The 26,391-nt window shown below is 47.8% G+C and overlaps 1 protein-coding gene across 3 annotated transcripts in view; it reads left to right on the top strand.

Annotated features, from left to right (window-relative positions):
- The window catches only part of LOC137628880 (uncharacterized), a 403,929-nt gene that overhangs the window by 356,168 nt on the left and 21,370 nt on the right, over nt 1–26,391 (top strand). For all 3 annotated transcript variants that reach the window (XM_068360132.1, XM_068360130.1, XM_068360131.1), the window contains one exon: nt 21,838–25,021. In XM_068360132.1, the coding sequence (XP_068216233.1) occupies nt 22,539–25,021 (2,483 nt within the window). In that variant the 5' untranslated portion in view covers nt 21,838–22,538. The remainder of the gene's footprint in view (nt 1–21,837; nt 25,022–26,391) is intronic.

Here is a 26,391-nt window from a genome sequence, read left to right as displayed (position 1 = left end):
CCATCTTACCACCTAAACTTCCCCCACCTTACCACCTAAACTTACCCCACCTTACCACCTAAACCTCCCCCACCTTACCACCTAAACTTCCCCACACCTAACCTGAACTTCCCCCCTCACTAACTAAACTTCCCCACCTTATCACCTAAACTTCCCCCACCTTATCACCTAAACTTCCCCCACCCAACCTGAACTTCCCCCCTCACTAACTAAACTTCCCCCCTCACTAACTAAACTTCCGACCACCTAACCTAAACTTCCCCCACCTTACCACCTAAACTTCCCCCACCCAACCTGAACTTCCCCCCTCACTAACTAAACTTCCTACCACCTAACCTAAACTTCCCCCACCTTACCACCTAAACTTCCCCCACCTTACCACCTAAACTTCCCCACACCTAACCTAAACTTCCCCACACCTAACCTAAACTTCCCCACACCTAACCTAAACTTCCCCACACCTAACCTTAACTTCCACCTACCTAACCTGACCCAAACTTCCCCCACCCAACCTGAACTTCCCCCCTCACTAACTAATCTTCCTACCACCTAACCTAAACTTCCCCACATGTTCTATATGCTTGACCCTGTACAGTTCATTATTTTTCAATATTAATCTTACCCGATGATCATGTAGCTGTCAACTCTGTTGCCCGACAGAAATCTACGGTCGGGATACGCCAGCGATCGCTATACAGGTGGGGGTGTACACAACAGCGCCATCTGTGAGCAGGTACTCAAGTACTTCTTGTCAACAAGAACTCAATTTTTCCTCTGTCGTGCCACCGGCTAGACCTACTTGGATACGCTGTTGATTCTGGAGTTATTGTTCACGATTTGGTGATGTATTTGCTCTAGAGTTTAACCTTCGCTATTCAGGAAGCTTTATCATTAGCTTAGCAAGCTTTTGGAATTAATTTGATTTAATTATGGTGACGAAGAGAGTATGGACTCTCTTTCACTTTTAAATGGCCGACCCTTCCCTCAGACGGAAGTGTTGGTGTCGAAGAGAGTATAGACTCTCTTTCACTTTTTATGACCCACCCTTCCCTTAGACGGAAGTGTGTTTAGGTTTTTGGTAATTTTGCTTAACAAGTTATAGATTTATTTTATATCTCTCCGCCATTTATAGGCCTCTTCGATTAACTTTCCATTTATTATAAACTTATAAAAAATTAATTTTTATGTTTGTTTATATGCGACCTTTCCTAATAGTAGGCGGTCCTTACTTGGAACCGAAGTTAATTAACATTGAGCCCGTCATATCGTTTTTCCTGTTTAGAATTTATGCTATTTTAATTTTAATGTTTTTGAAAGAATTTCTTTGATAGTCTCGTACTGTTTTCAAAGTTGAACTAACGTTTTGTTTAGTCTCCGCAGTTGTTGACGTTCAGAACGTTCAACTTGCGCTCTATCGTTACGATAGAGAGAGAGTTTTTCACGGTTTCACGTTGCAGTAAGAGTAAACCGATTCTAGCGTTTCGTTCATTCTTTCTTAGCTTAAATGGTTTTAATTCTAATAAAGGAACTTTTTATTTGGGAAACCTTTCAGTTTTTTTCCTTTAACAAATAATATGTTTTAACGATATATATAATTGGGCTCATCTCTCAGGTTCTAAGTCAAGAGAGAGAGAGAGAGAGATAGAGACGGAGGGAGAGAGAGGAGGATAAACGTTTCGTTCAAGCGGGTAACGGTGTTCTCGTTTTTTGCTCTTCTCCCTAGTCGCTATAGGGGAAGAAGGTAAAACGTTTCTAGAGTTTTATTCTTGTTCCCAGGCTTTATGCGGTGAGAGATTTTAAACGTAGTTTATTTGATCTAGTGTTTAGTCTCTTTTCCAGCCACTGAATTCTTTATCTTTCATTATGTTTTTCTGTTACATTGTAATACTGTTTTCGCAATTACTACCTTTTAATGAAGGATAGGATTGCGTGTTTCAGGTACAAACCACTTAAAGTTTCGAGTTCAGTGAAATAAGTGCAAACAGAAAATCAAAAGTGATAAAGTGATATGCGCAAAGTGTTACAGTGTTGCGTTCGAGGGTTCGTCTGTTCGTGCCAGTTGTTCACCTAGTCCGATACCTCTTACAAGCTCCCAAGCCCAGGGGAGAAGTAATGTCGAAGGACTTATGGGTTCCTCAGGCCTTGATCGACGAACAGACGTTTCCCTCCGTGGTTTCGGGTGTATCTACACACGTTGCCGACGTGATCACCCCACCCACACAAAGACGAGAGAGCCCATTTATTCCTCGTCTGCGGAAGAGGTTTCTCGCAGAAACCATGGACCAAATCTTGCAGCTTTTAAGTGCAAGTCGGTCCCTTCCGCGCAAGTCCAACGGCCTAGGTGTAGCCACTGGGTCAGTTCGGACTCGCTGCAGTACGACAACTGCACACCTCCCAAGAGAGGCAAGGTGGTACCGCAACAGGCAGTAACTCCGTCTGTTGCCGCACCAGCTGTTTTAGACCCTCAGTCACAACGGACAGTAGCTCCGTTTGTTGTTGTCTTTCATAGACCCTAGTGGTCCATGCTGCAGACTATACAGTCTCAGCTTGCTCCTTCATGCAGGAGTATCATGCTGGAAGGTTGACAATGCACCTGTTAACCTACAACCCGCCGAGGTTGTGCGCTCAGCAGATACTGCGGCTGCCTGCTCCCACCCTCCACCTGTGAGAGCTCCACCACCGATGCGCAGTCCACCCTGCCAGACGCATGTTCTTGCTGCACCATCTGCTAACATGCGTGAGCTACCGCATCAGCAGTGGGAAGGTTCTGTAGAGCTGCCGGGTTCCAGCACTATGCGGCATTCTCCGCAGCCCATGTAGCATGCTCTGCATACCTTACAGCATGCTCCGCATACCATGCAGCATGAGCCGCATACCTTACAGCATGCTCCGCATACCTTACAGCATGCTCCGCATACCATACCGCATGCTCCTCAACCCACCGCAGCCCCTCCCACGCACCAGCACTCTGCTTTTGTTGTTGCCAGCTCCCACGCTCCGACTGCGGAGAAGGTTGACGATGCACCCGTGGGCCTACACCTCCCACGGTTGTGCGCCCGGCATGGCTTCCTGCTCTCACACTCTTGTTGTGAGAGCTCCTCCACCCATGCACAGTCAACCCTGCCAGATGTATGATGACTCCCACACACAGAGCACTCCGTTGCCGTGCGTGAGCTACCACAAGCTGCCGTGTTTTGACACGGTGTGTCAGCCTCCGCAACACACTGTGGTTACCGCCACTCGCCAGCAGCAAACTAGTCAGTCAGGAGTTGAGGCTTCCCCACACAACTTTGGTTGTTGCCAACTCACAAACTGTCATACAGTTACATGACGTTGCCTTCTGGTCTGCTACTTATACACCAGTGCTGTATGTCCTCACGCTCCTGTTGTGGTTGACAGTTCAGTTTTTGACAGTTTACAGACTGTCAAGCAGTTTCATAACGTTGCCTTCTGGTCTGCTGCTTTTGCACCAGTGAAACCCTCACTGAGAGAACCTAGCTTTTCTCGGATATGGTTCCTGTAGATGAGAAAGTGCTGTTCTCCCTCCTTCTGATATTCCCTTGAGGACTCTGTCATTTGGAGAGGAGCCTTAAGCTGCTTAGCCTCCTATGGACTTTTATTTAAGCATAACATGCTTCCAGGGAGGGTAAATGGTTCCGCTTCAGTCGCTAACCCCGTCTGTTGCCACACCTGCTCCCATAGACCTTGGGCTTTGTTGCAAGACATGCAGTCCAAGCTTAGTCCTTGATAGAGGATTTTTTACGGAGAAGACGCTTCTTGCCAACGACCTTCCTACCGGTTGGTTGTACGCCCTGTTGACGCTGAGGTATCCTACTCACGTCCGCCAGTTGAGATGGTTCCTCCACCGGTGCGACCCAGTGTGGGTTGCCAGTCGCACGTTGATGTTATGCTACTCTCGGAGGTGGTTGTGGACGTTCAGTGTGTCACTGGGAAGACGTTCAACAACCAGCAGAGGTGACTTGTTGTGACGCAGTGCGGCAACCTCAGCAACCCGATAAGGGGTTGTCTGTACTACCCAGACAGTCTAGACAGTTTCGGGTTGTCGCTGTACTTCCTCGCTTCCCCATGGTTGACAGTTCACAGACTGTGCAGCAGTACCATGATCTTGTGTCCGGCTCCGTCACGCATCCACCAGTGCGACCGGATTCAGCGAGTCAGACGTTGCCCACTCCGTTGCCGTTTCCTCATCAGTTTCGGATGAGGAACCCTCTGATGAGGACATGGCTGAACAAGAAGATCAATCCCCAGCCCTGCTATCCATCCAGAAGATGCTGAAGAAGGAATACGGCCCTGTCAGGCTGTGGATGAGTCTGGTTAGGACACTGTCATCCGTGGTGCATTTGGTGTCACTTGGAAGACTACACCTCCGTCCTCTTCGGTTTCATCTAGCTCTTCACTGGAAAAGGACAAGACGCTAGAAGCGGTCTCGATCCCGGTTTCCGGAAGATAAGTCTGGTCTAACCTGAGGAAAGGACTTTATCAACCTTTTATAGGGTCTTCCCCTGACTGTTCAGACTCCCAACCACGTTCTCTTCTCAGACGCATAGGACGTAGGCTGGGGTGCGACCTTAGGCGGTAGGGAATGCTCGGGATTATGGAACTCGCGTCAAAGGACATGCATTTTAACTGCAGGAAGCTTCTGGCAGTAAATCTGACCTGGAAAAGCTTCAGGTCTCTCCTTCAAGACAAAGTAATGGAGGTCAACACGGACAACTCCCTGCTTTGATGTTCATCTCCTAGCAAGGAGGGACCTACTCTCTGACATGGTGCGAGTTCGCTAGTGACCTCCTCTCCTGTTCAACAGGTCTAGACTTTTCACTAGTAACAAATTTCTTCCAAGGCAACTTGAATGTCTTAGCAGTTTGTCTCAGTAGGAAGGGACAATAATTCCAACATATTGGACCCTCCACAGAGATGTATGCAAGAGACTTTGGGTCACCTGGGGCCATCCAACCATAGATCTCTTCGCAACCTCGATGTCCAAGAGGCTCTCAACAGACCCAGCAGTGGTTCTTTTAGATGCCTTTCTACTAGATTAGTCTCATCTAGATCTATATGCATTCCCTCCGTTCTAGTTTGTCAACAAGGTACTGCAGAAGTTCGTCTCTCACGAAGGGACAAAGTTGACACTAGTTGCTTCCCTCTGGCCCGCGAGAGAATAACTTACCGAGGTACTTCGATGGCTAGTAGACGTTCCCAGAACTCTTCCCCTAAGGGTGGACCTGCTACGTCTGCCACGCGTAAGAAGGTACTCCAAGGCCTCCACGCTCTTCGTCTCACTGCCTTCAGAGTATCGAAAGACTCTCGAGAACTAGAGGTTTTTCGAAGGAGGCAACCAGAGCGATTGTTAGAGCAAGGAGAACATCCACCCTTAGAGTCTACCAATCGAAGTGGGGAATCTTCCTAAACTGGTGCAAGTCAGTATCCGTATCCTCGACCAGTACCTCTGTAACTCAAATAGCTGACTTCCTCTTATATCTGAGAAAAGAGCGATCTCTTTCAGCTCCCACTTTCAAGGGTTACAGAAGCATGTTGGCATCAGTCTTCCGTCACAGAGGCTTAGATCTTTTTAACAATAAAGATCTACAGGACCTCCTTAAGTCTTTTGAGACCACGAAGGAGCGTCGTTTGGTTACACCTGGTTGGAATTTAGACGTGGTTCTAAGATTCCTTATGTTAGACAGGTTCGAACCACTTCAATCAGCCTCCCTGAAAGATCTCACCTTTAAGACTCTTTTCCTGATATGCTTTACCAGCTAAAAGAGTCAGTGAGATTCATGCCTTCAGCAAGAACATCGGATTTTCATCCGAAACGGCTACATGTTCTACATCTTGGTTTTCTAGCCAAACACGAGCTGCCTTCTCGGCCTTGACCAATATCGTTCGTTATTCCAAACTTATCGATATGGTTGGAAAGGAACTAGAAAGAGTATTATGTCCTGTAGAGCTCTTAAGTTCTATTTTAAAAACCTTTATGAGGCCCGTCTGAAGCTTTATGGTGTTCAGTTAAGAATTCATCTTTGCCTATGTCAGAGAATTCTTCATCCTATTATTTTCAGATTGTTAATACGAGAAGCTCATTCCCTTCTGAATGAGGAAGACCAAGCTTGGCTGAAGGTAAGGACACACGAAGTTAGAGCTATCACAACTTCCGTGACCTTTTAATAAAATAGATCTCTGCAAAATATTTTCGACGCAACATTTTGGAAAAGCTAATCAGTGTTCGCGTCTTTTATCTTAAGAATGTCCAGTCTCTTTACGAGAACTGCTACACTCTGGGACCATTCGTAGCAACGAGTGCAGTAGTGGTGGGGGCTCCACCACTACAATTCCCTAATTCCAGAACCTTTTTAATCTTTCTCTTGAAATATTTCTGGGTTGTCCGGAAGGCTAAGAAGCCTTCCGCATCCTGGTTGATTTGGCGGGTGGTCAAATTCTTTCTTGAGAAGCGCCTAGATTAGAGGTTGTGATGAGGTCCTTTAGTATGGGTTGCAGCCCTTAATACTTCAGCACCTAGGAGTCGCTCAGCATCCTAAGAGGATCGCTAGGCTCAGTAAGGAAGACGTACTTAAAAAGGCAGAGTAATGGTTCAAGTCGACTTCCTTACCAGGTACTTATTTATTTTATGTTTGTTATTTTGAATAACGGCTAAAATAAGATACGGGATACTTAGCTTCTTTGTTAACATGTATGCTGGTCTCCACCCACCACCCTGGGTGTGAATCAGCTACATGATCATCGGGTAAGATTAATATTGAAAAATGTTATTTTCATTAGTAAAATAAATTTTTGAATATACTTACCCGATGATCATGAATTTAAGGACCCGGCCTTCCTCCCCATAGAGAACCAGTGGACCGAGGAGAAAATTGAGTTCTTGTTGACAAGAAGTACTTGAGTACCTGCTCACAGATGGCGCTGTTGTGTACACCCCCACCTGTATAGCGATCGCTGGCGTATCCCGACCGTAGATTTCTGTCGGGCAACAGAGTTGACAGCTACATGATCATCGGGTAAGTATATTCAAAAATTTATTTTACTAATGAAAATAACATATTATTATAAACTAAGCTACATCTGTTGTTATAAAAACATGGTTTTATAAACTCTAGGACAATAACATGGAAAGTAGCCCAGTGAGGAAAGGAATTAAGAAAATGAATAAACTTTATGTGAGAAGTAATGAATAAGAAATATATATTATTTTAAGATTACTTACAACATTCAAGATGAGTTGTTCAAATTGTAATATTTAGGAGATCATTCCACAATCTGTCATAGCTGGAATAAAATTTCTAGAATGCTGTGTAATGTTGAGCCTTATTACAGAGAAGGCAAAAATGTTAGAATTAACTGCATACTATAGTATGTACAGAATGGTACAGTTTTTGAAGGTTTGAATGTTAAGGATGGTGAGAATTATAAAAGACTTGAATGTTAAGGATGGTCAGAATTATAAAAGAATCAGTATTATTATAGGACAACATAGAAAAAACTTTACTAATAAACGAAATGGGGTTATATATAGAAAAACTCCCTTTTTCTTCTACAAAGACCTTTTTTTCTGTCGCCAATAAATAGTTAATAAGATATACCCAAATATATCCTTCAGTAAAGGGGGCTATCCAGGGGGAGACGGCGGTTGTGGGTGGGGAAAATTTACATCGATTAATAATAGTAAAACTAACCTCTTCTTATCTATACATTATTCTCAGGACGCATAATAAATCTACGAAAAATTACACAAAATATGGGCATCCTCTTCTCCTGAAATATTTATTCTACTCTTTTGTTTGTATTTCATTAACCAGACGTATCTTCTGTTCATGCGTTTGTTCATAGCTTGTTGCACGTTAACGACATTATACTTCCTGCGCACAAGCCCTCCTTCCTCTTTCTGTCTACCAATGGAATTACTCGTGTTAGTTCATTTGGAAGTAGCTCTTCCACTTACCTTCCCCTACCATATGTCAAAGTTTTCCATATTTGAGTATGCTTGTATGCTTTGTTCTGTGACACACACCCTGTTTTATTAAGACAATTCCTCAGTCCTCAGTTCCGTTGTACCTGGGTTGGGTGTGCATTGTGAAGCCCAACGTAGCAAAGTGTAATGGCTGCCATTATGGTTGTATGGTTGCCATTGTCAAGTTTCATGGTGAATATTACAGTACACCTAGTGAAGTAAACAATTTTTAAAAGCTCAATGTGTTATGCCTCAAAGTTTAAAGGGGCCGGCCGGCTAATGCCGTTTTTTAATGACAGGACTTAGACATTCATACCACTTAATAAGGCAACTTAAGTCATCTCCAAACTGCTTAGGACTTATGCCTCTAACCTTCGGTTTTGTGACACCAGGGCGATATATCCTGAAAATTAATGTTTTTCAAATTCTATCTCCCCCTTTGATAATTATCACTAAGATCTGGGATTACTACCCTATATAGACCTGATATAGACCTCCAATAATATGATGAGTTTTTTTTTTTCTAAAATAATTTTTTTGCTAGATATGAATTTTTTCTTTATGGTTAAAAATTAAACCCAAAAATTAGGGGGGGGGGATTTGGAAAAAAAATAAAAGAAATAAAAATTGGAAAAAAGGGCTTCATTTCATTGTTTTATAATGTATTTACAAGTTTTATACCATATTTCTATACTATATCTTTAAAACTAAGGGAGAAGATAGAATTTTAAAGGTTAATAAGTATAGTTTGTTCCAACACGGAGTACTTACCTTGAACTACAGTACTTTCTTATTAGTATCTGGGATCGCCTTTCAACCGACCAGAATTTTGTGTAGTTTACCCTATTTCCGTTTTCTACGCAGGGGAACCTCTGGCGGAAGGATACGCGCCATGAGGCGACCCAGGGTCAGAGAGCGTGCTCGCTCACGTCTCGACCTTCAGTAAGTTTTCTGGTCGCGTCGTGATTACACGCCGTGCTCTCTTCACCCAGTGCGACCCTTTGTGTCTCATGTGGTACCCACGCGGTCCCCTTGTGTTCAAACCTTACCTTATCCTACCTTTCCCTCTGTGTTCCTGTGTCGATTGGTGCTTGTGTGTTGCGTTGTGGAGCATCCCCACCGTTGCCCTGGGCCTATGGCCGGTAAATCTTGTGGGGCCTTTCTTTCCAAGCCGGAAGTCGATCCCCACTCTTTGTGTTCGTCGTGTAGGGGCAGTGTGTGTTCCCCTACAGCCACGTGTCCTGAGTGCGAGTCCTAGAACGTAATTCAGTGGGTGCGCTACGGCACTAAAAAGAAGAAGGCGACCAAGAAATCGTCAAAGAAGTCCAGCTTTGCCTCGCCCTTAGCGTCGCCCGATGTCTCTTTGGAGAAGGGTTCTCTGCCGCCTTCCCCTACCCAGAGTAGGGGACGAGGTAAGTCCGTTGCGGGGAAGCGGCCCATTGCTCTTCCCCAGGAGTGTGTGATGTCTGTTGATGGGGATGTTGTGTCGGTTCAGGCAAGGGGGGCGCCTGAGGGAGGGGTGGGAGTGTGTTCGGGAGACGAGGTCCTGGTGTCAGCAGGGCCCATTTCTACTGACGATCCGATGTGGGGGAAGGCCGCGACAGCCTCTTCCCCTGCATCCTGGATCTGTGTTTCAGGTACGTCAGTGACCGGGAGAGACGCCGAGAAGGAAGATTCGCCGAGTTTGGACCCCCTCGCATGGGCACCTCCGAGGATGCCCTTCAGGTCGCCCATGAGACTGGAGGAGGAGTTCGACACCTGGTTCGCCCGCAAGAAGGTGCCTCGCTCTCCCCTGGCGCCGTCGGCAACGCTCCCACCCATCTTTCTTCAACCTTCTTCGTCAGCGGACCGGCACGAAGCCCCACCAGCAACTCGAGACGCTTCGGACGACTCAGCGGATTCTCCCTCCTACCAGTCATCGGCCTCCTCTTTCAGGTCAGTCTCCTTCTCCTCAGAGGACGAAGGACCGAGGGACTCAAGGAGGAGACGGGAGAGGTCCCACAGGAAGAGTTCCCGTTCACGCTGCGCAAGGAGACGTTCCAGATCACCCAAGAGGAAGCACAAGAGGAGCCGTTCGTCGAAAGGCGAATGGGTGTGGGTCACCATCCCCCGTATCCACCTCCTAGGAGCTTCAGCAGCCCCGAGTACCTCTGGCTGGCACCCTAGAGCTCCTTCACCACCCCCACGATACGGCTCCTCCAACAGACCCAATCACCAACGGAGGTCGTAGCACCAAGGCTCGAGTGACAAGCATAAGTCCGCGAAGGTTCCGACTTCATCCGTCCAGCGGAGAGAGTCGCCCCTTCGGCCTGGCAGCTTTGTCCCGGCCCTTCGACGGCCCTCCCGGAACGTAAGAACCAGCCAGCTGGCACGGGGAAGCCCGCAGTTCCATGGAACCCCGCAGGAGGGAGTAGACCCATGACGGCTACTCTTGTCCCAGCGGAGCTGCCCGTGCAGCGAGTTGACCCGCCAATGGCTCGGCACGAAAGGAAGGTGCCTCCCCCTCGCACGGAACCCTCTATCTTCGATGTGGAGACTCAGGCGGAGGACCAGATAGCCGAAGGCCTCATGGAGGGAGGAGAATGCTCGACAGACGAGGTCTCCACCTATAGGAAGGTCTTATCCCTCATCAGGCGTCATCATAGGTTAGATGAGCTGAAACCCGCAACAGATCAAGCCTGGCTCTCGGGACTTAGCAGGATGGTGGATAGTCCTGTGCAGCAGAAGCCTTTGCTGGCCCTTCCCCTGGCGAGGGATGTTAGGCTGGGTATGGACCACATAGATAGGTTAATAGCCAGCCAGGTGGATGCCCCCAGGAATCAGAGAGCCTCCAGGGTCTGAAAACGCAGAAACGCGTTTATCTCCCGGAGGGGCGTCGCGGAGGTCCCTGTGCAGTTGAGCCAGCGATTGCTATCCTGATCCAGGGAGCGGCGGAGGATAGGGCATCCTCCGCTCCAGTGTGTTTATCCCCGACGGAAACCTCCATGATGGAGGATAGGGCCCAGGATCTTGTGTATGTCTCTTCATGGTTGGACTGGTGGCCCTGCACGTTGGTGGGCTTTCAGGCATCTCACGACCTCTCCATCCCCGAGAATCAGTCCTTGCTGAGGGAACTGATTAGTTCGGGCAGGAAAGCACTCAAGTTCCTCTCATACCAGTCCCTCTCTCAGGCAGCCAACTGGGCCGTGCAGAAGAGGGACACCATCCTGAGCAAGCTAGTTAGAAGACTACCCGACCGAGAGGCGAGAGCCTTGAGGAGCTTACCTCTGTGGGGCGAGTTGGTGTTCCCCCTGAAGGAAGTAGAGGAGACTATGGAGAGGGTCAGGAAGCTCAAGGAAGCGGGAGATCCCAGACCCCCACCTGCAAGACAACCAGCCCATAGCAGATCCTCTTCAGATGTCCCTCACCCACCCCGCGCTTCGCCGGTTCAGCTCAGAAGAGACTCCCCGTCGGTGTCTTGGCACCAGCCCTCGCAGCCCTCCCGTAGGGGTACCTCAGCCCCAACTTCAAACTTCAGGTCTTCCTATTCTAATTCCAGGAGAGGGCGTTCCAGCCGCGCCTCTAGGAGATAGGAAGGGAGGCCCCCTACTCTTGCCGAAGCCTCAGGTAGGGGGATGCGTCAAACACTCTTGGCAAGCTTGGCAGGACCACGGGGCGGACCCGTGGACCGTAACAGTACTGAAGGAGGGGTGCAGGTTGCCCTTCCTAGCGGAACCGCCTCTGATCCCGGACCAACAGGCGGAGTGGTTGGCACCCAAGGACCCCTTGAGGAGGACAGCATTGCAAGAGGAAGTATCGGCCATGCTAGCCAAAGGGGCGATAGAACCAGTTAGGAATCCAGGACCGGGGTTCTACGGCAGACTCTTCCTGGTGGAGAAAGCGACCGGGGGTTGGAGACCGGTCATTGATCTTTCGGCCCTCAACAAGTTTGTGTGCAACACCGACTTCAAGATAGACACCCCGAAGTCGGTCTTGGCGGCCTTGAGAGAAGAAGACTACATGATGTCCATAGATCTCAAGGACGCCTACTTCCAAATCCCTGTCCACGCCTCCAGCAGGAAGTTCCTAAGGGTAAAGTGGGGTACCCAAACGTTACAGTTCAGAACCCTCTGCTTCAGACTGTCGACAGCTTCTCAGGTCTTCACGAGGGTCTTCGCAACAGTCTTAGCCTGGGCACACGAACAGGGCTTCCACCTGATTCGGTACCTAGACGACTGGTTGTTGCTTTCAGCCTCAGAGGGAGAACTGAGGCGCGAAGCTTCTGCGGTTTTGCAGTGTCCTGGGTATCACCATTAACCTGGAGAAGTCACAGCTGATACCCTCCACCAGGATGACCTACCTAGGGATGGTTCTAGACTCCCGGTTGGCGCGAGCCTTCCCCTCCTCGGAGAGACTAGACAACCTAGATCAGATTCTCCGGCCCTTCCTAGCGGGCCAGTCCAGGAAAGCCAAGGACTGGCAAAGATTGATAGGCCACCTAGTGTCATTGGAGAAGTTGGTCCCCCAGGGGAGGCTCAAACTCAGGGGCGTTCAATGGAACCTGAAGGAGCTCTGGAACCAGTGGGACTTCCCGCACAAAATAGTCCTGGTGTCCCCGGAGACGAAGGAAGTTCTGAAGTAGTGGCACGACAGATCAAACACCCTCAAAGGAATGCCCCTCGCAGTCGACCCTCCGCAGATGCTGCTGTTCACGGACGCATCCAAGGAGGGTTGGGGAGCCCTTCTTCTCGACAAGTCAGCGAGAGGAAAATGGGACTTCGAGGAGAGGAGCCATCACATAAACGTGCTAGAACTGATGGCCGTGCAAAGGGCATGCCGAGAATTTGCCCATCTACTCCGGGGAAACACCGTGGCTCTGATGTGCGACCGCCACGGGGGTGGCCTACGTGAAAAAGCAGGGAGGACTGAAGTTGAAGGAGCTGTGCAGTCTCACAACAGAATTCCTGGAATGGGCGGAGGAGGAACAGATCAAGATCACTGCCAGGTTCATTCCGGGAAAGAAAAACGTCCTAGCCGACGGCCTCAGCAGGGTGGGTCAAGTAGTAGGGTCAGAACGGTCCCTACACCCGGGAGTGGGGCAGACCACCCTGAAGTGGGGCTCTCCAGTAATAGACCTCTTTGCCCCAAGGCTGAACGCACAGCTCCCCGTGTTTTGTTCTCCTGTGCCAGATCCGACAGCAGCGTTCGAGGACGCCTTTCAACATCCGTGGGACAATCTTGACGTATAGGCCTTTCCTCCCTTCGGGATGCTCAGACAAGTTCTCAACAGAGTGAGGCGGGCGAACAACCTGTGGATGACTTTAGTAGCGCCCTGGTGGCCGGAGAGAGAATGGTTCGCGGACCTAAAGGAACTGGCGCGCCTTCCTCCTTGGCCCCTTCCGGACGCCCTAGACCTCCTCCGGCAACCTCACTTCCAAAAGTGGCTCGAAAACCCTCGGTCCCTCCGCCTTCACGCATGGAGGTTATCGAGCGTCTCCTGAGGAGGAAAGGATATTCGTCGAAGACCGCGTCAAGGATGTCAGGTTATCTAAGACAGTCTTCAGTAGCGGTATACCAAGCAAAGTGGGCTACCTTTACAAAATGGTGCATCTCGAAGAACATCAGGCCGCTAGTGGCCTCCATTCACGAGATAGCCGACTTCCTGGTCTATTTGAGGGACGAAGTGGGCACGTCCATACCAGCCATCAAAGGAGTCCGGGCAGCGTTGGGCCAAGTCTTCCTACTGAAGGGGATCGACCTAGGAGCCTCCAGACATATCTCAATGCTCATCAAGAGCTTCAAGCAGTCATGTTCCCCCCAGGCCGTTAGGGTGCCCCAGTGGGATGTGGCTAGAGTGTTGAAAGTGCTTTCGGAGCCTCCCTTCGAACCCCTCAAGGATATTCTAGACAAGGAGCTCACCCTCAAGATGGTCTTCCTGTTAGCCCTTGCGTCGGCGAAGAGAGTAAGTGAGATCCATGGGCTGTCATACGAGGTCTCACACTCGATAGGGTGGCGAGAAGCAACTTTCAGGTTCTTACCTAACTTTGTAGCCAAGACCCAGAACCCAGCTGTTTGAGACCCTAGGTTTGAAGAGTTCACAGTGCCAGCGATTCCGCGTTCGGACAACCCGAGGGACTTGCTACTGTGCCCGGTCAGAGCGGTACGTAAGTACCTGGAGAGGACTGCCAGACTTCGACCTGGGATCAAGAGTCTGTTTGTCTCCTCAGGACTAGTGAAGAAGCCGGTCTCTAAGAACACGATCTCCTTCTGGCTACAGCAGGTTATCATGAGAGCTTACGGCAGTTGGGGGGTCTCCCTTTCGGGAAAACCAAGACCTCATGACATTAGGGGCCTGAGCACCTCATTGGCCTTCGAGAGAAACATGGCAGTGGACCAGATCCTGAGGGCAGGCACTTGGTCAAGGCAGTCCACCTTTACGGCTCACTACCTAAAGGAATGTTCTAGGAAATCTTTGGACGGTTTCTAGATTGGTCCCGTCATTTCTGCGCTCCAGAAGATTTAAGGTGTAGCCCCGGGGAAGCCGTGGGCAGTAAGTCCAAGAGACACAGGTTCCTTCTTACCTTTCCCCCTCCATCACCCTTCCCCTACATGGCCCTTGATTCCTTCACCTTCCATGGGATACACAGTCAGTGAATGAATACGTCTCCGAGGATTATTACAGAGGTGAGTTACTTAGACACTAAGATAGTTTTGCATAGTTTTCCCTCATTTCCCGTTTATATTTTTGGGTCAGCAGAACCTAGCCTCCTATCTAGGTTAGTTTTTTCCCTTCATCACGGTCTCTAGGTCCAGAAGGACACTCCCACCTCCTAAGGTATAAGTCTCCTAAGAAAGTAGTTTGAGGTAAGTACTCCGTGTTGGAACAAATGACAAATTCTAAGTAATTTGTATTTTTCCTAACAGTACTTACCTCGAACTACTTTCGGGTCATGGCCCACCCATCCTGCCCCGAGTGCCTTACAGGACTATTAGAAATCTATCTTATCATAAAACTTACTGAAGGTCGAGACGTGAGTGAGCACGCTCTCTGACCCTGGGTCGCCTCATGGCGCGTATCCTACCGCCAGAGGTTCCCCCGTATACAAAACGGAGATAGGGTAAACTACATAAAATTCTGGTCGGTTGGGAGGAGATCCCAGATACTCCTAAGAAAGTAGTTCGAGGTAAGTACTGTTAGGAAAAATACAAATTACTTAAAATTTGTGATTTTATGAATAGAACTTACCTGGCAGTTATATATACATAGCTAATTATCTCTATTTCGGCAGAATTTTTCTAAACTAGGCAACCGCCTTGTGGTGGTTGGGTGGTAACACCCGTTAAAGGGTGGTAGGAGGAATCATTCCCGTTTTCTGTTCTTCAGTTCATCTCTGCCGGCCGGATCGACAACACGTTGGTCCGTCATTAAGAGTTTTTCTTCGCGTTCCCTGCTCGGTGTACCAGTCTGCTTTTTTGGTGAAGTACTCTGATTTGGGGTTTTGGCGATCGTGTATTTTGTTTTCTCTTAGCTTTTTTGCTGTTTTTCATTATGAGTGAAAAGAGTCATTACCGTATCTGTGCGAATGAGGAATGTAAGGTGAGACTACCGAAAATGTCGGTAGACCCTCACACCGTTTGTTCTAATTGTAGGGGTTTTGTTTGTGCCCTTGATAATAGGTGCGGGGAATGTAAGGTTTTGGATGAGAAAGATTGGTTAATTATGAAGCGCTATGTGCGTAAGCTAGAGCTCGATAGAGTTAGGAGAGCTTCTAGGTCTAAGTCTGTTAGTGGTAAGGAAGACGAACTTAGCGTAGATTTATCTATTGAACCTATAATTGATTCCTCTTTGGAAGTTGATCCTTCCCTTGAGGTAGTAACTCCTGCACCTCCTACAGGTTCCGTATCTACGGATGACCCTCGGTACGCTAGCCTGGCGGCCGAGTTGAAGGCTATTAAAGAACATCTGGAGGCCTTTAAAGGTAAGGAAAGTGAAAGTGCTTGTGTTAGTGCAGTGGAGGTGGCGACTGACCGAATCTGTCATACCCCTAGGCCTAGACCTCTACCAAGCTCCCAGGACCAAGGGAGAAGGTACGTCGATGACCGAAAGGGGGTGAGAGGTACGTACCCTCGGTCAGCCGTCGCCTCAGACAGTCCTGTTGTCGATTCCCAGGCTGCTCTTGACCGTCACGGGAAAGACGTGTCGGATGTGTTGTTTTCTTCTCCGAATTCGTCCAGACGTAAATGGAAGTTTGAAGCTTCAAGACCTACTAAGAGGAGATGGAACCACGACGAACGGTCTCGTTCTTTCTCTCCCGGTTCTAGCAGTTATGAACCTTGTCCGTCGGAGGATGATTTCGACTCCGTGCCTGTGAAAAGGGCGAAGCCTACTGCCGAAGATCCTCCCCCTTCTACGAGTGTTATTCGTCAGCCCCCCCTTCGGGGCCGCAAGACCCAGCTGATGTTGCTAAATCCTTTATGTCTGTCATGCAGGAACAACTTTTGACTTTAGTGCAAGCCTTTAGCCGCCCTCACGCCCAGTCTGACAGACGTAAAGACGACTCGTTACCGATTAAGAAGTCTGCTTCTAAGAGAGAACGGAGTTCTTCTTTAAAGAAAACTTCTCCCTCTCTACGCCAGGATGAGGAATGTGTGCTTACGCCAGGCGATACTTCTTCGCGATACCAGGGCGATACTTTTTCTCGTTCTCGATACCGGGACGATACCTTATCGAACGATGCTGCTTCTCGTTCTCGATGCCAAGACGATACCGCCTCCCGTTCACGATACCAGCACGATACCTCCTCTCGTTCGCTTCGCCACGACGATACCTCCTCTTGTTCGCTTCGCCACGACGATACCTCCTCTCGTTCGCTTCACCACGACGATACCTCCTCTAGTTCTCGACGCCACGACGATACCGCCTCTCGTTCACGACGATACCGCCTCTCATTCTCGCCGCCACGACGATACCGCCTCTCGCTCTCGACATCAGAACGACTCTGCCTCTCGTTCTCGGTCCCAGGGCGATACCACCCTGCCTCTTCGGGACGATACTGCCTCTCGTCCCAAGGATTCTTCTAGCGCGGTACTCCAGGATGCAACCCGTCTTTTGCAGGATGATGCCTTTGATTTGCCCTTGTCGGGTTCTAAGGATCCTTCTTCTCTTTTGAAGGATATTGCAGATGTGGATCAGGACCTCGAGGATTTTTCTGATGACGATGATAATCCTGCCGACGCTCCCTTCTTGAACTTTTTGGAGAGGAATTCCAACCTGCTGCCCCTCAATCTCCTCAGTCCCAATTTAACAGAAAGAAGGCCAAGAAACAGTCGGCCTTCATCAAGATGAAGCTGTCTATCTCCGCAAAGAAGGCTCTCACGAAGATTGAGGACTGGATGAAGGAGCGGAGACAAACAGTTAAGACTTCCTTCTCGTTTCCACCAGCTCGTCTTGCTTCAAGAGCGGGTATGTGGTATGCAACTGGAGAACCTTTGGGTCTGGGAGTGCCTTCCTCCTCCAAGAGTGACTTCTCTGGTTTAGTGGACTCTGCTAGAAGGCATGCTCTCAACTCAGCCAAGGTCATGTGGTCGATGTCGGAGCTGGATCATCTCGTCAAAGGTATTTTTAGAGCCTTTGAGGTTTTTAGTTTACTAGACTGGTCGCTTGGGACTCTCGCAAGGAAAACTGACCAGATGGAAGGATCTAGGGACCTTACCAGTATTATGTCCTGTATGGATAAGGCCCTCAGAGATGGGGCGAATGAGTTGGCGGCTCTGTTCTCAGCTGGGGTCCTAAAGAAGAGAGCTCTGCTTTGCTCTTTTGCTTCTAGGTCTGTTACCACTGCACAAAAGTCTGAGCTTCTTTACGCCCCCCTCTCTCAACATCTTTTTCCCGAGTCCCTGGTTAATGACATTACGCTTTCTCTGGCCCAAAAAGCCACCCAAGACCTTTTATCTCGTTCTGCTCGTAAGCCCTTGGCAGCCCCTCCTCCTTCTTTGAAACGGGAGGAAAGGAGATTCCAGCAGCCCTTTCGAGGCAGGACTATTTCAAGACCAGATTTTAGAGGGAGAAGGCAAGAATCAGGACCAAGATCTACCAGGGGTTCTTTCAGACCTCGCTCCAGAAAATGAAGTTCGTCTCCTCCAGACAGTAGGCGCAAGACTCTCGGTTTTTGGCAGTCTTGGAAGAGGAGAGGGGCGGACACCTGGTCCCTCTCAGTCATCAAGGAAGGATACAAGATCCCCTTTCTGAAAAAACCTCCTCTCGCAGATGCTCCGCTGGCCTTAGTAGCCCGGTACTCAGATCCGGGGAAACAGAAGGCCCTAGTAGACCTTGTCGACCAAATGCTAGACAAGGGGGCGATAGAACCGGTTCGGGATCTATCCTCCCCAGGCTTTTACAATCGCCTGTTTCTGGTCCCCAAGAACTCGGGCGGATGGAGACCCGTCCTGGATGTCAGCGCGCTCAACATATTTGTGGAGAAGACAAAGTTCTCCATGGAGACGACTCAGTCGGTGCTGGCGTCAGTACGTCCAGGGGACTGGATGGTGTCCCTCGACTTGCAGGACGCATATTTCCATGTCCCCATCCATCCGACTTCGAGGAAGTACCTGAGATTTGTAATGCAGGGCAAGTGCTTCCAATTCAGAGCTCTTTGCTTCGGTCTCAGCACGGCTCCTCAAGTCTTCACCAGGGTAATGGCGAATGTGTCAGGTTGGCTGCATCAGGAGGGGATAAGGATATCCTTCTATCTGGAAGATTGGCTGATTCGTTCACGATCGAGGGAGAAATGTCTGGAGGATTTACGGAAGACTTTTATGATGGCTCAAGATCTAGGCCTGGTCATCAACAGGGAGAAGTCTCAGATCAGACCGAATCAGACTATTCTCTATTGGGGGATAGTTCTGAATTCAGTTCTTTTTCGGGCTTCTCCCTCTCAGGAAAGACAGACCAAGTGTCTCGTAAAAGTCAGAACTTTCCTGGACAAGAAGAGATGCACAGCGAAGGAGTGGATGAGTTTGCTGGGGACTCTATCCTCCCTCGAACAGTTTGTCTCTCTGGGGAGACTCCACCTAAGGCCTCTTCAGCACTTTCTTTCGAAGACATGGAACAGAAAGATGCAGGAAGACTCCTTTTCCTTCCCCATTCCAATAGAAGTCAAGACTCTTCTGAAGTGGTGGCTGGACCCAACCTTGTTAGGGGAAGGGATCTCCTTACACAAGAAGAACCCAGACCTAATGTTGTTTTCAGACGCATCAGAGTCAGGCTGGGGGGCAACATTAGGAAGCAAGGAGGTCTCAGGCTATTGGGAAGGAATTCAGCTGGGATGGCACATCAACAACAAGGAGCTGATGGCTATTTTTCTGGGGCTAAAGGCCTTCAAGGACTTGGTGTCTGGGAAGATTGTGGAGGTCAACTCAGACAACACCACAGCTCTTGCTTACATCAGGAAGCAAGGAGGGACTCACTCTCTGTCTCTGTTCAAGACAGCAAGAGAGCTCCTTCTTTGGGCGAAGGAGAACAGGATAAACCTGCTGACGAGGTTTGTTCAGGGACAGAAGAATGTGAGGGCGGACATGCTCAGCAGGAAAGGGCAGGTCCTTCCCACAGAATGGACCCTCAACCAACAGGTCTGTCAGAGTCTCTGGAGGCTGTGGGGGAGACCCCTCATCGATCTTTTCGCCTCCAACTTATCCAAGAGGATCCCCATCTATTGCTCCCTAGTTCCGGACAGGGAGGCAATAGCAGTAGACGCCTTTTTGATGGATTGGACGGGGATGGACACTTATGCTTTTCCCCCGTTCAAGATCATCAATCTGGTAGTCAGGAAATTCGCCCTCCTCGATTCGGGACGGATGATCCTGATAGCTCCGTTCTGGCCGATGAGGGAATGGTTCACGGAGGTGGTGGACTTGTTGATGGACTTTCCAAGAAGCCTCCCTGCAACTCCAAATCTGCTCAGACAACCCCACTTCGAGAGATATCGTCAAAACTCCCTCGCTCTCAATCTGACTGCCTTCAGACTATCGAGAAGCTCGTCAGATCGAGAGGCTTTTCAGCTCAAGCTGCGAAAGCTATCGCCAGAGCGAGGAGGGTCTCTTCGCAGAGGGTCTACCAGTCCAAGTGGGAGACTTTTAGAGCTTGGTGTAGGAAGCACAAGATTTCCTCATCCACTACCTCTGTGAGCCAGATTGCGGATTTCTTGTTGTACCTCAGGCAAGACGCTAAGCTAGCTGTGTCCACTATCAAGGGGTACAAAAGTATGCTCTCTTCCGTCTGTCGGCATAGAGGCTTGGACTTGTCTCGCGATAAGGACTTACATGACCTCTTGAAGTCTTTTGAAACAACCAAGCAGACCCAGTTAAAGCCCCCTTCTTGGAACCTTGATGTGGTTCTTAAATTTCTGTGCACCAAGAGATTTGAGCCCATCTTACAGGCTCCCCTTAGGGAGGTTACCAAGAAGACCCTCTTTCTTTTGGCCTTAGCAACAGCTAAAAGAGTTAGTGAAGTCCATGCAATTGAAAAACAGGTAGGCTTCAATCTGAATGGGGCAGTTTGTGCCTTGAGATTAGACTTTCTCGCTAAGAACGAGAACCCTTCTAAGCCCTGGCCGAGGACCTTTGAGGTTCCTAACTTGACCAACCTAGTGGGTCAAGAGCAAGAGAGGCTGCTCTGTCCAGTACGAGCCCTCAAGACCTACTTGTCTCGCACGAAAAGTGTGAGAGGCTCTTCTAGCTCCCTGTGGTGTTCTGTGAAAGATCCTCAAAAGCCCCTTTCCAAGAACGCTTTGTCCTTTTTCCTGAGGGAAGTGATAAGAGAAGCGCATCTCTTGTGTGAGGAGGAACACTTCGGACGTTTAAAAGTGCAAGCTCATGAAGTGAGGGCCATTGCGACCTCGCTTGCTTACCGCAAGAACATGTCGCTCCGTCAAATTATGGATGCGACATTCTGGAGGAGCAACTCTGTGTTCGCCTCTCATTACCTCAGAGAGGTGAGGGTGGATTATGAGAAATGTTATACCTTGGGACCATACGTAGCTACGGCTTCTGTATTAGGCAAAGGAGTTACTACCTCCCCTCAACCTTAGTTTTGTTTACTTGTGCATAGGTTGGTGTATTTTTTATTGGTTGTCTGAGGACTTCGACTTGTGTACAGTCACCTCAGTCTAGTTAGATAATTTTTATCTACTTTGCAAATGTTAGGTGGTTGGGTTGGTAAGGTTGCGGTTTTTATTTTGGGCAATAGGTAGTCCTGAAGTCTAGTCAGATTGTTGGTCTCACCCCGTTGACAGACTCGATTGAGTGTTTTCAGCACTGCAGGTCACATCCTGGCTGACACTCCTAAGGGAAAGCGACTCAAGAGGCAGGAACCTTTGAAGTCAGCTACCTTAGCAGGTAAGGAATCAAGGTGTTTATTTATCCTACAGCTTTTTTGGTTGTTTCCCCAACGATGTTTACTGTCTATCACCCTCCTCCAAGTGTGTTAATCAGCTATGTATATATAACTGCCAGGTAAGTTCTATTCATAAAAATGGAGTTTTTATGATAAAACAAAGTTTTATGAATACTTACCTGGCAGTTATATATACATTCGAAGGCCCACCCACCTCCCCTCAGGAGACAGGTCGGGCATAGATGAACTGAAGAACAGAAAACGGGAATGATTCCTCCTACCACCCTTTAACGGGTGTTACCACCCAACCACCACAAGGCGGTTGCCTAGTTTAGAAAAATTCTGCCGAAATAGAGATAATTAGCTATGTATATATAACTGCCAGGTAAGTATTCATAAAACTTTGTTTTATCATAAAAACTCCATTTTTATCATAAAAACTCCATTTCTAGTTTTTATATCCTAGTTTTCTTTATCTTTTCAGATATGAAGAAGTTGAAGATGGACACACTTGACATGTCTAGCGTAACTGGAAGTGAGGTTGTCTATCTTATGTGCTGTAGAATAAAGTTTTAATTGTGACTTTCTGCTCAGTAAATTAGAACATGCTCTGTTGTGATTTTACACCATCAGAAGACTAGAGTGAAATACTATTGTTATGTGCTCTACCAAGAAAATTGCAAATGTAATCATATTATAGAACACTCTCACCCAGAATTAAACGTTGGTTGCTATTTTCACGTTTCTTACAATGTAGCGGTTAGTGAATACGAGGGTTATCTTGGCAGCTCCATAAATAGTTGAAGGATTGGAGAAAGATATGTACAGTAGTAACAGTGCAGTTGTTGCTCCTATGTCTTACATCATTACAGTCTCTGTACAGTATTTGTAAAGCAGAAGTTGCAGCTTGTATTTTACATTTTGAGAAGTTATCTGACCTTGCATATTTGTGTACAGTATTTAATTGACAGAGTATTTTATGGAATCTCAAAGGTTACAGTTCCATGAGTTAATATAATTTGATATATCATTTTGAGTTTTTCAGACTGGGTTTTTGAGTGCATAGTACACTGAATGGATCTTTGTCTTCAGAATTTTTGAAAATTTTATTTACAATATGTGCAATGATATTTATTACTCTAGTCAAGTAAAGGAAATCCAAGTAGGATATAGTATTCATAGAACATGAATAATCAGGAGAACGAGGGGGTTCAGGAATATCACCAAGTTCTGGCAACTGTCGAGTGTCATAATGGTACCGATATGGTCACCAGTCTGGCCATGGTCACTGACGATAGCTCGGTCAGTGGCGACGTGTCGGGAGAAATCATTACTACCGATGTAACCGCCGAAGTCATAACTGGGGAGGAGATAATAACGGCCACTGAGACTTTAGTCATATCGTCAGATGGAGAGCTGAATACTAGTATTAAAGAAATTGAAAGTGCCAATAACGGGGACTCCCTCCAGGTCGTAGACGATGACAAAGCTTTGCAAGAGCAAATGGTCTTTATTCATCAGCATGATCAGCATTTGGAAGAGCAGCATCAAAGTTTGCAAGTTCAGTCTCAGCATATTATATCAGTTCAGCAGGCCCCAGGCCAGCAGCCAATTTTAAAAGTAACGAGCGCTCATCAACATCCAACATCTCATGCAATCCCGATAAGACCAAACATAGCTGATATCGTGCCAAGTGTATTGCCCGTAAGTACAAATAACTCGGTTCCTTGCAGTTTGCCAAACAGTATCTCTGCTGGATCCATTTGCCCAAGTAACATATCGCTAAATTTACTAGCTAATCCCTCGCCTGTAACCACAACCGTCGAACAGCCAAACAATGGCCCTTGCTCGTGCTTTGTTTGTGGTCGTCAGTTATCAGATCCAAGCGAGAGGTTTTATTATTTAAAATCCCAAAAGTTGTTCAATACACAAGTCACATTGCTAGAATTGCTGAGCGATGTGCTGAGTCAAACCGTTGTTACGAATACTGGCGCTGTAGATTTGTGTTCAAGGTGCTCAGAACTCATTAATGAAACTGACAGCGCCTACACCCATCTGAACCGTCTAAAGAAGCAGATTAGCAACTTGTTCACAAGCAATCAGCGTCCAAAGTTAACATTACAAGTACTGCCCAAATCCAGTAATTTATCGGGGGTTGGTATGAACTCTGTACCTGTCGTGTATCACCCTCCAAAGTTGAATTTGGACGACTTGGCCGCTACAAGACCCCGAAGAGGACGCCAGCCCAAGAAAGTAGAATTACTGAAGAAGAGCAGAACAGAGTTAGGATCGTCGGTGACCGCGGGTGTACAGGTCAAAAGGAAGGGGGGTCGTCCACGTAAGCCCTACGCCTGTCACATATGCAAGCGCAAGTTCCTCACAAAGGAGATGGTGGCCAGCCACATGGTCAAAGAGCATGACATGCATCCAGCAGGGCTGGTTAGACCCATTTTGGGAGCCAGAGATTCACCGGAGCCTGGCTTGGTGGCTCAGGATGATGGGAAGAGTGAGAAGGCCAACAATAAAAATGTTAAACAGGAAGATGAATCTAAGGAGAAGACTTTGGTGTCTGTCAAAAGGAGCCCTCTGAAAGTTGAGTCTGTATCGAATCATCATCATCATTTAACAAACGCGATTGTATCTGTGACGAATTCTGGAATTGGGCGTGCCTTTTCGTCCGCCTTTGGTTCTGTGGAACAACCAAAGATTGGGATGGATGCTGCATCACAGTTACTTGCATCCATGCGGCCAATACAGCCCAAACCACAGACAATGATACAAACTGCACCGGATGGTTCCATGGTTTTGTTGATGAATCCAACTGTTGTTGATTCGTCCCCAACTGTCATCAAAGTGACGCCTGGATATATGAACCTTAAACCAGGCCCTTATGCTTGTGATAAATGTAGAAAGACATTTCTTGATGAAAAAAGTCGGAAGATGCACAGAATAGCTGCTCATGGTTTTAGGAAGAGGAAAAGAGATGAAGAGGAGGAGGAGGAAGAAGACGAGTATGGAGATAAACACGATGGCCACGAAAACTTATGGCACTGTCACCTGTGCGAGGATTCTTTCACCAGTAAGAAAGCTCTGGCAGACCACAAGAAGTCTGTGCACTCACGTTGCGGCGAAAACGGGGGCATCGGTGATGGGAGACATCGCGTTCATCCCTGCGAGGAGTGCGATCAGATATTTAATTACAAATATGAACTGGAACGACACCGGGAGACGCACGTGCCCTACACGCAAATGGGCCCTCACGAATTCGTCTGCTGTGTCTGTGGGCTGAAAGTAGCAAGCAAAGCAGCGCTGAAGATCCACCTTCATCGTTTCCACAATAAGGATGAAGAAACCAAGGATTATCTTTGTTCAGAATGTGGCTACATGGCTTCCACCAAGAAGGCCTTCACTGACCATCAACGTATCCACAGCGATGATCCGGGTCCCAAAGCCCGGTGCACAATCTGTGACAAGGAAATGCTAGCCTCGTCATACAAGATTCACATGCTGCGTATGCACGGTGAAGCTAAGCATCCTTGTGAAACTTGCGGCCAGAGGTTTACAGTGCGATCGGACTTGATGAGGCATCTTAACATTGCTCATTCATCGTTGCGACCTTATGACTGTGACCTGTGTGCAGAAAATTTTATTACTTCAGATGCCCTACGGTAAGGCCTTTTTTTTTTTTTTAACATGGAGTTTTCTTTCTTTAGCAGAAATTTATTTCATGAAATGTCAGAAATTCAAAGTAAAAAAACATACAGTATAGTGATATAGGGCTACATTTTAAAAAAATAAATTGACATTTTTAAACATCTGACTTACCTGGTAGTTATATATATAGCTTTAGTCCCTGACGTCACTGCAGAATTTCAAAACTCGCGGCAATCGCCGATTGGGTAGCCAGGTGTACCACCGGTGCGCCCTCTACCCAGGTACCTGGAACCATTCCAACTATTCCTCAGATCTTCCCTGCCGCCTCACCGGTGACATCGTTGGAATTTTGCTCGCTTTGGCCTGTGTTTTTTGCAGATAATTTGGTGAAGTACACTTTGGCTTTGGCTTTCGCTTGTTTTGGATTTGTTTTTTGGTATTTTCTTGGCACTTATTAGATAATAATGTCTGACTCTTCTTCGAGTATTAGGAGGTTTGTGAGAGGATGTAAGACCTGTCTTGCTAAAGCCTTTTTAGATCCAATCTCCATTTGTGTAAAATGCAGAGGTAAGTTTTGCGAGTTGGATAATCGATGTGTTGTGTAATTTTGACTGAGAGTGAGTGGTTGGAATATGATCGCTATGTTCGTAAGCTTGAAAGGGATAGGATCAGGAGAAGTAAAAGTGTGTCTCGCTCTTCTAGGCATAGTTCTCCCCCCCCCCCCTTGTTAACGAGTCTATTGATCTTTCCCCTGTAGTGGTAGTCCCAGATCCCCCTATTGTAAAAACTAACGAACCCACTCTTAAAGACATGATGGTGGAAGGAAATCATTCGGTTTGTCAGCGCGCTTCCGCCAGAAATATGACGTCACAAGACATGTGACATAAACTCTACGAAGAATGACTTGCAAAATATGTAATTGTTCCAACACAGATACTTACCTCGAACTACTTTCTTAGGAGTTACCTGTAATCTCCTCTCAACCGACCAGAGTTTTGTGTAGTATACCCTATGTCCGTTTTCTATGGAGGACTAACCCAGGAGTAAGGAGAAAGTGCCCTGAGGGTAGACCTGAGCTAGGTCGGCGTTAGCTTGGGTCCCGCTAGTCAGTAAGTTCTCTGGTCGCATCGTGATACCATCACGCCACTCTCATTCTCTTACGACCCTTTGTGTCCCGACTCGTGTGTCCCACGTGGTTACCGCGTGGTATCTCTGTGCTTTTCCCTTGTGTTCTCGCGTGTTCATTGCCTTTCTTTGTGTTTCCCAATTGAATTCCTTGATTATTCCCTTCTTACCTGTGTCTTGTGGTTGTGTGCGATGGAGCAGATCCGCCGTTGTCCTGGGCCTAGAGCCGGAAAGTCGTGTGGAGCGTTCCTTTCCAAGC

This window comes from Palaemon carinicauda, chromosome 36, assembly GCF_036898095.1.
Source record: "Palaemon carinicauda isolate YSFRI2023 chromosome 36, ASM3689809v2, whole genome shotgun sequence".
NCBI lineage: Eukaryota > Metazoa > Arthropoda > Malacostraca > Decapoda > Palaemonidae > Palaemon > Palaemon carinicauda.
The sequence above is the reverse complement of the archived record's forward strand: the minus strand, read 5'-3'. Positions and strand labels throughout refer to the sequence as shown.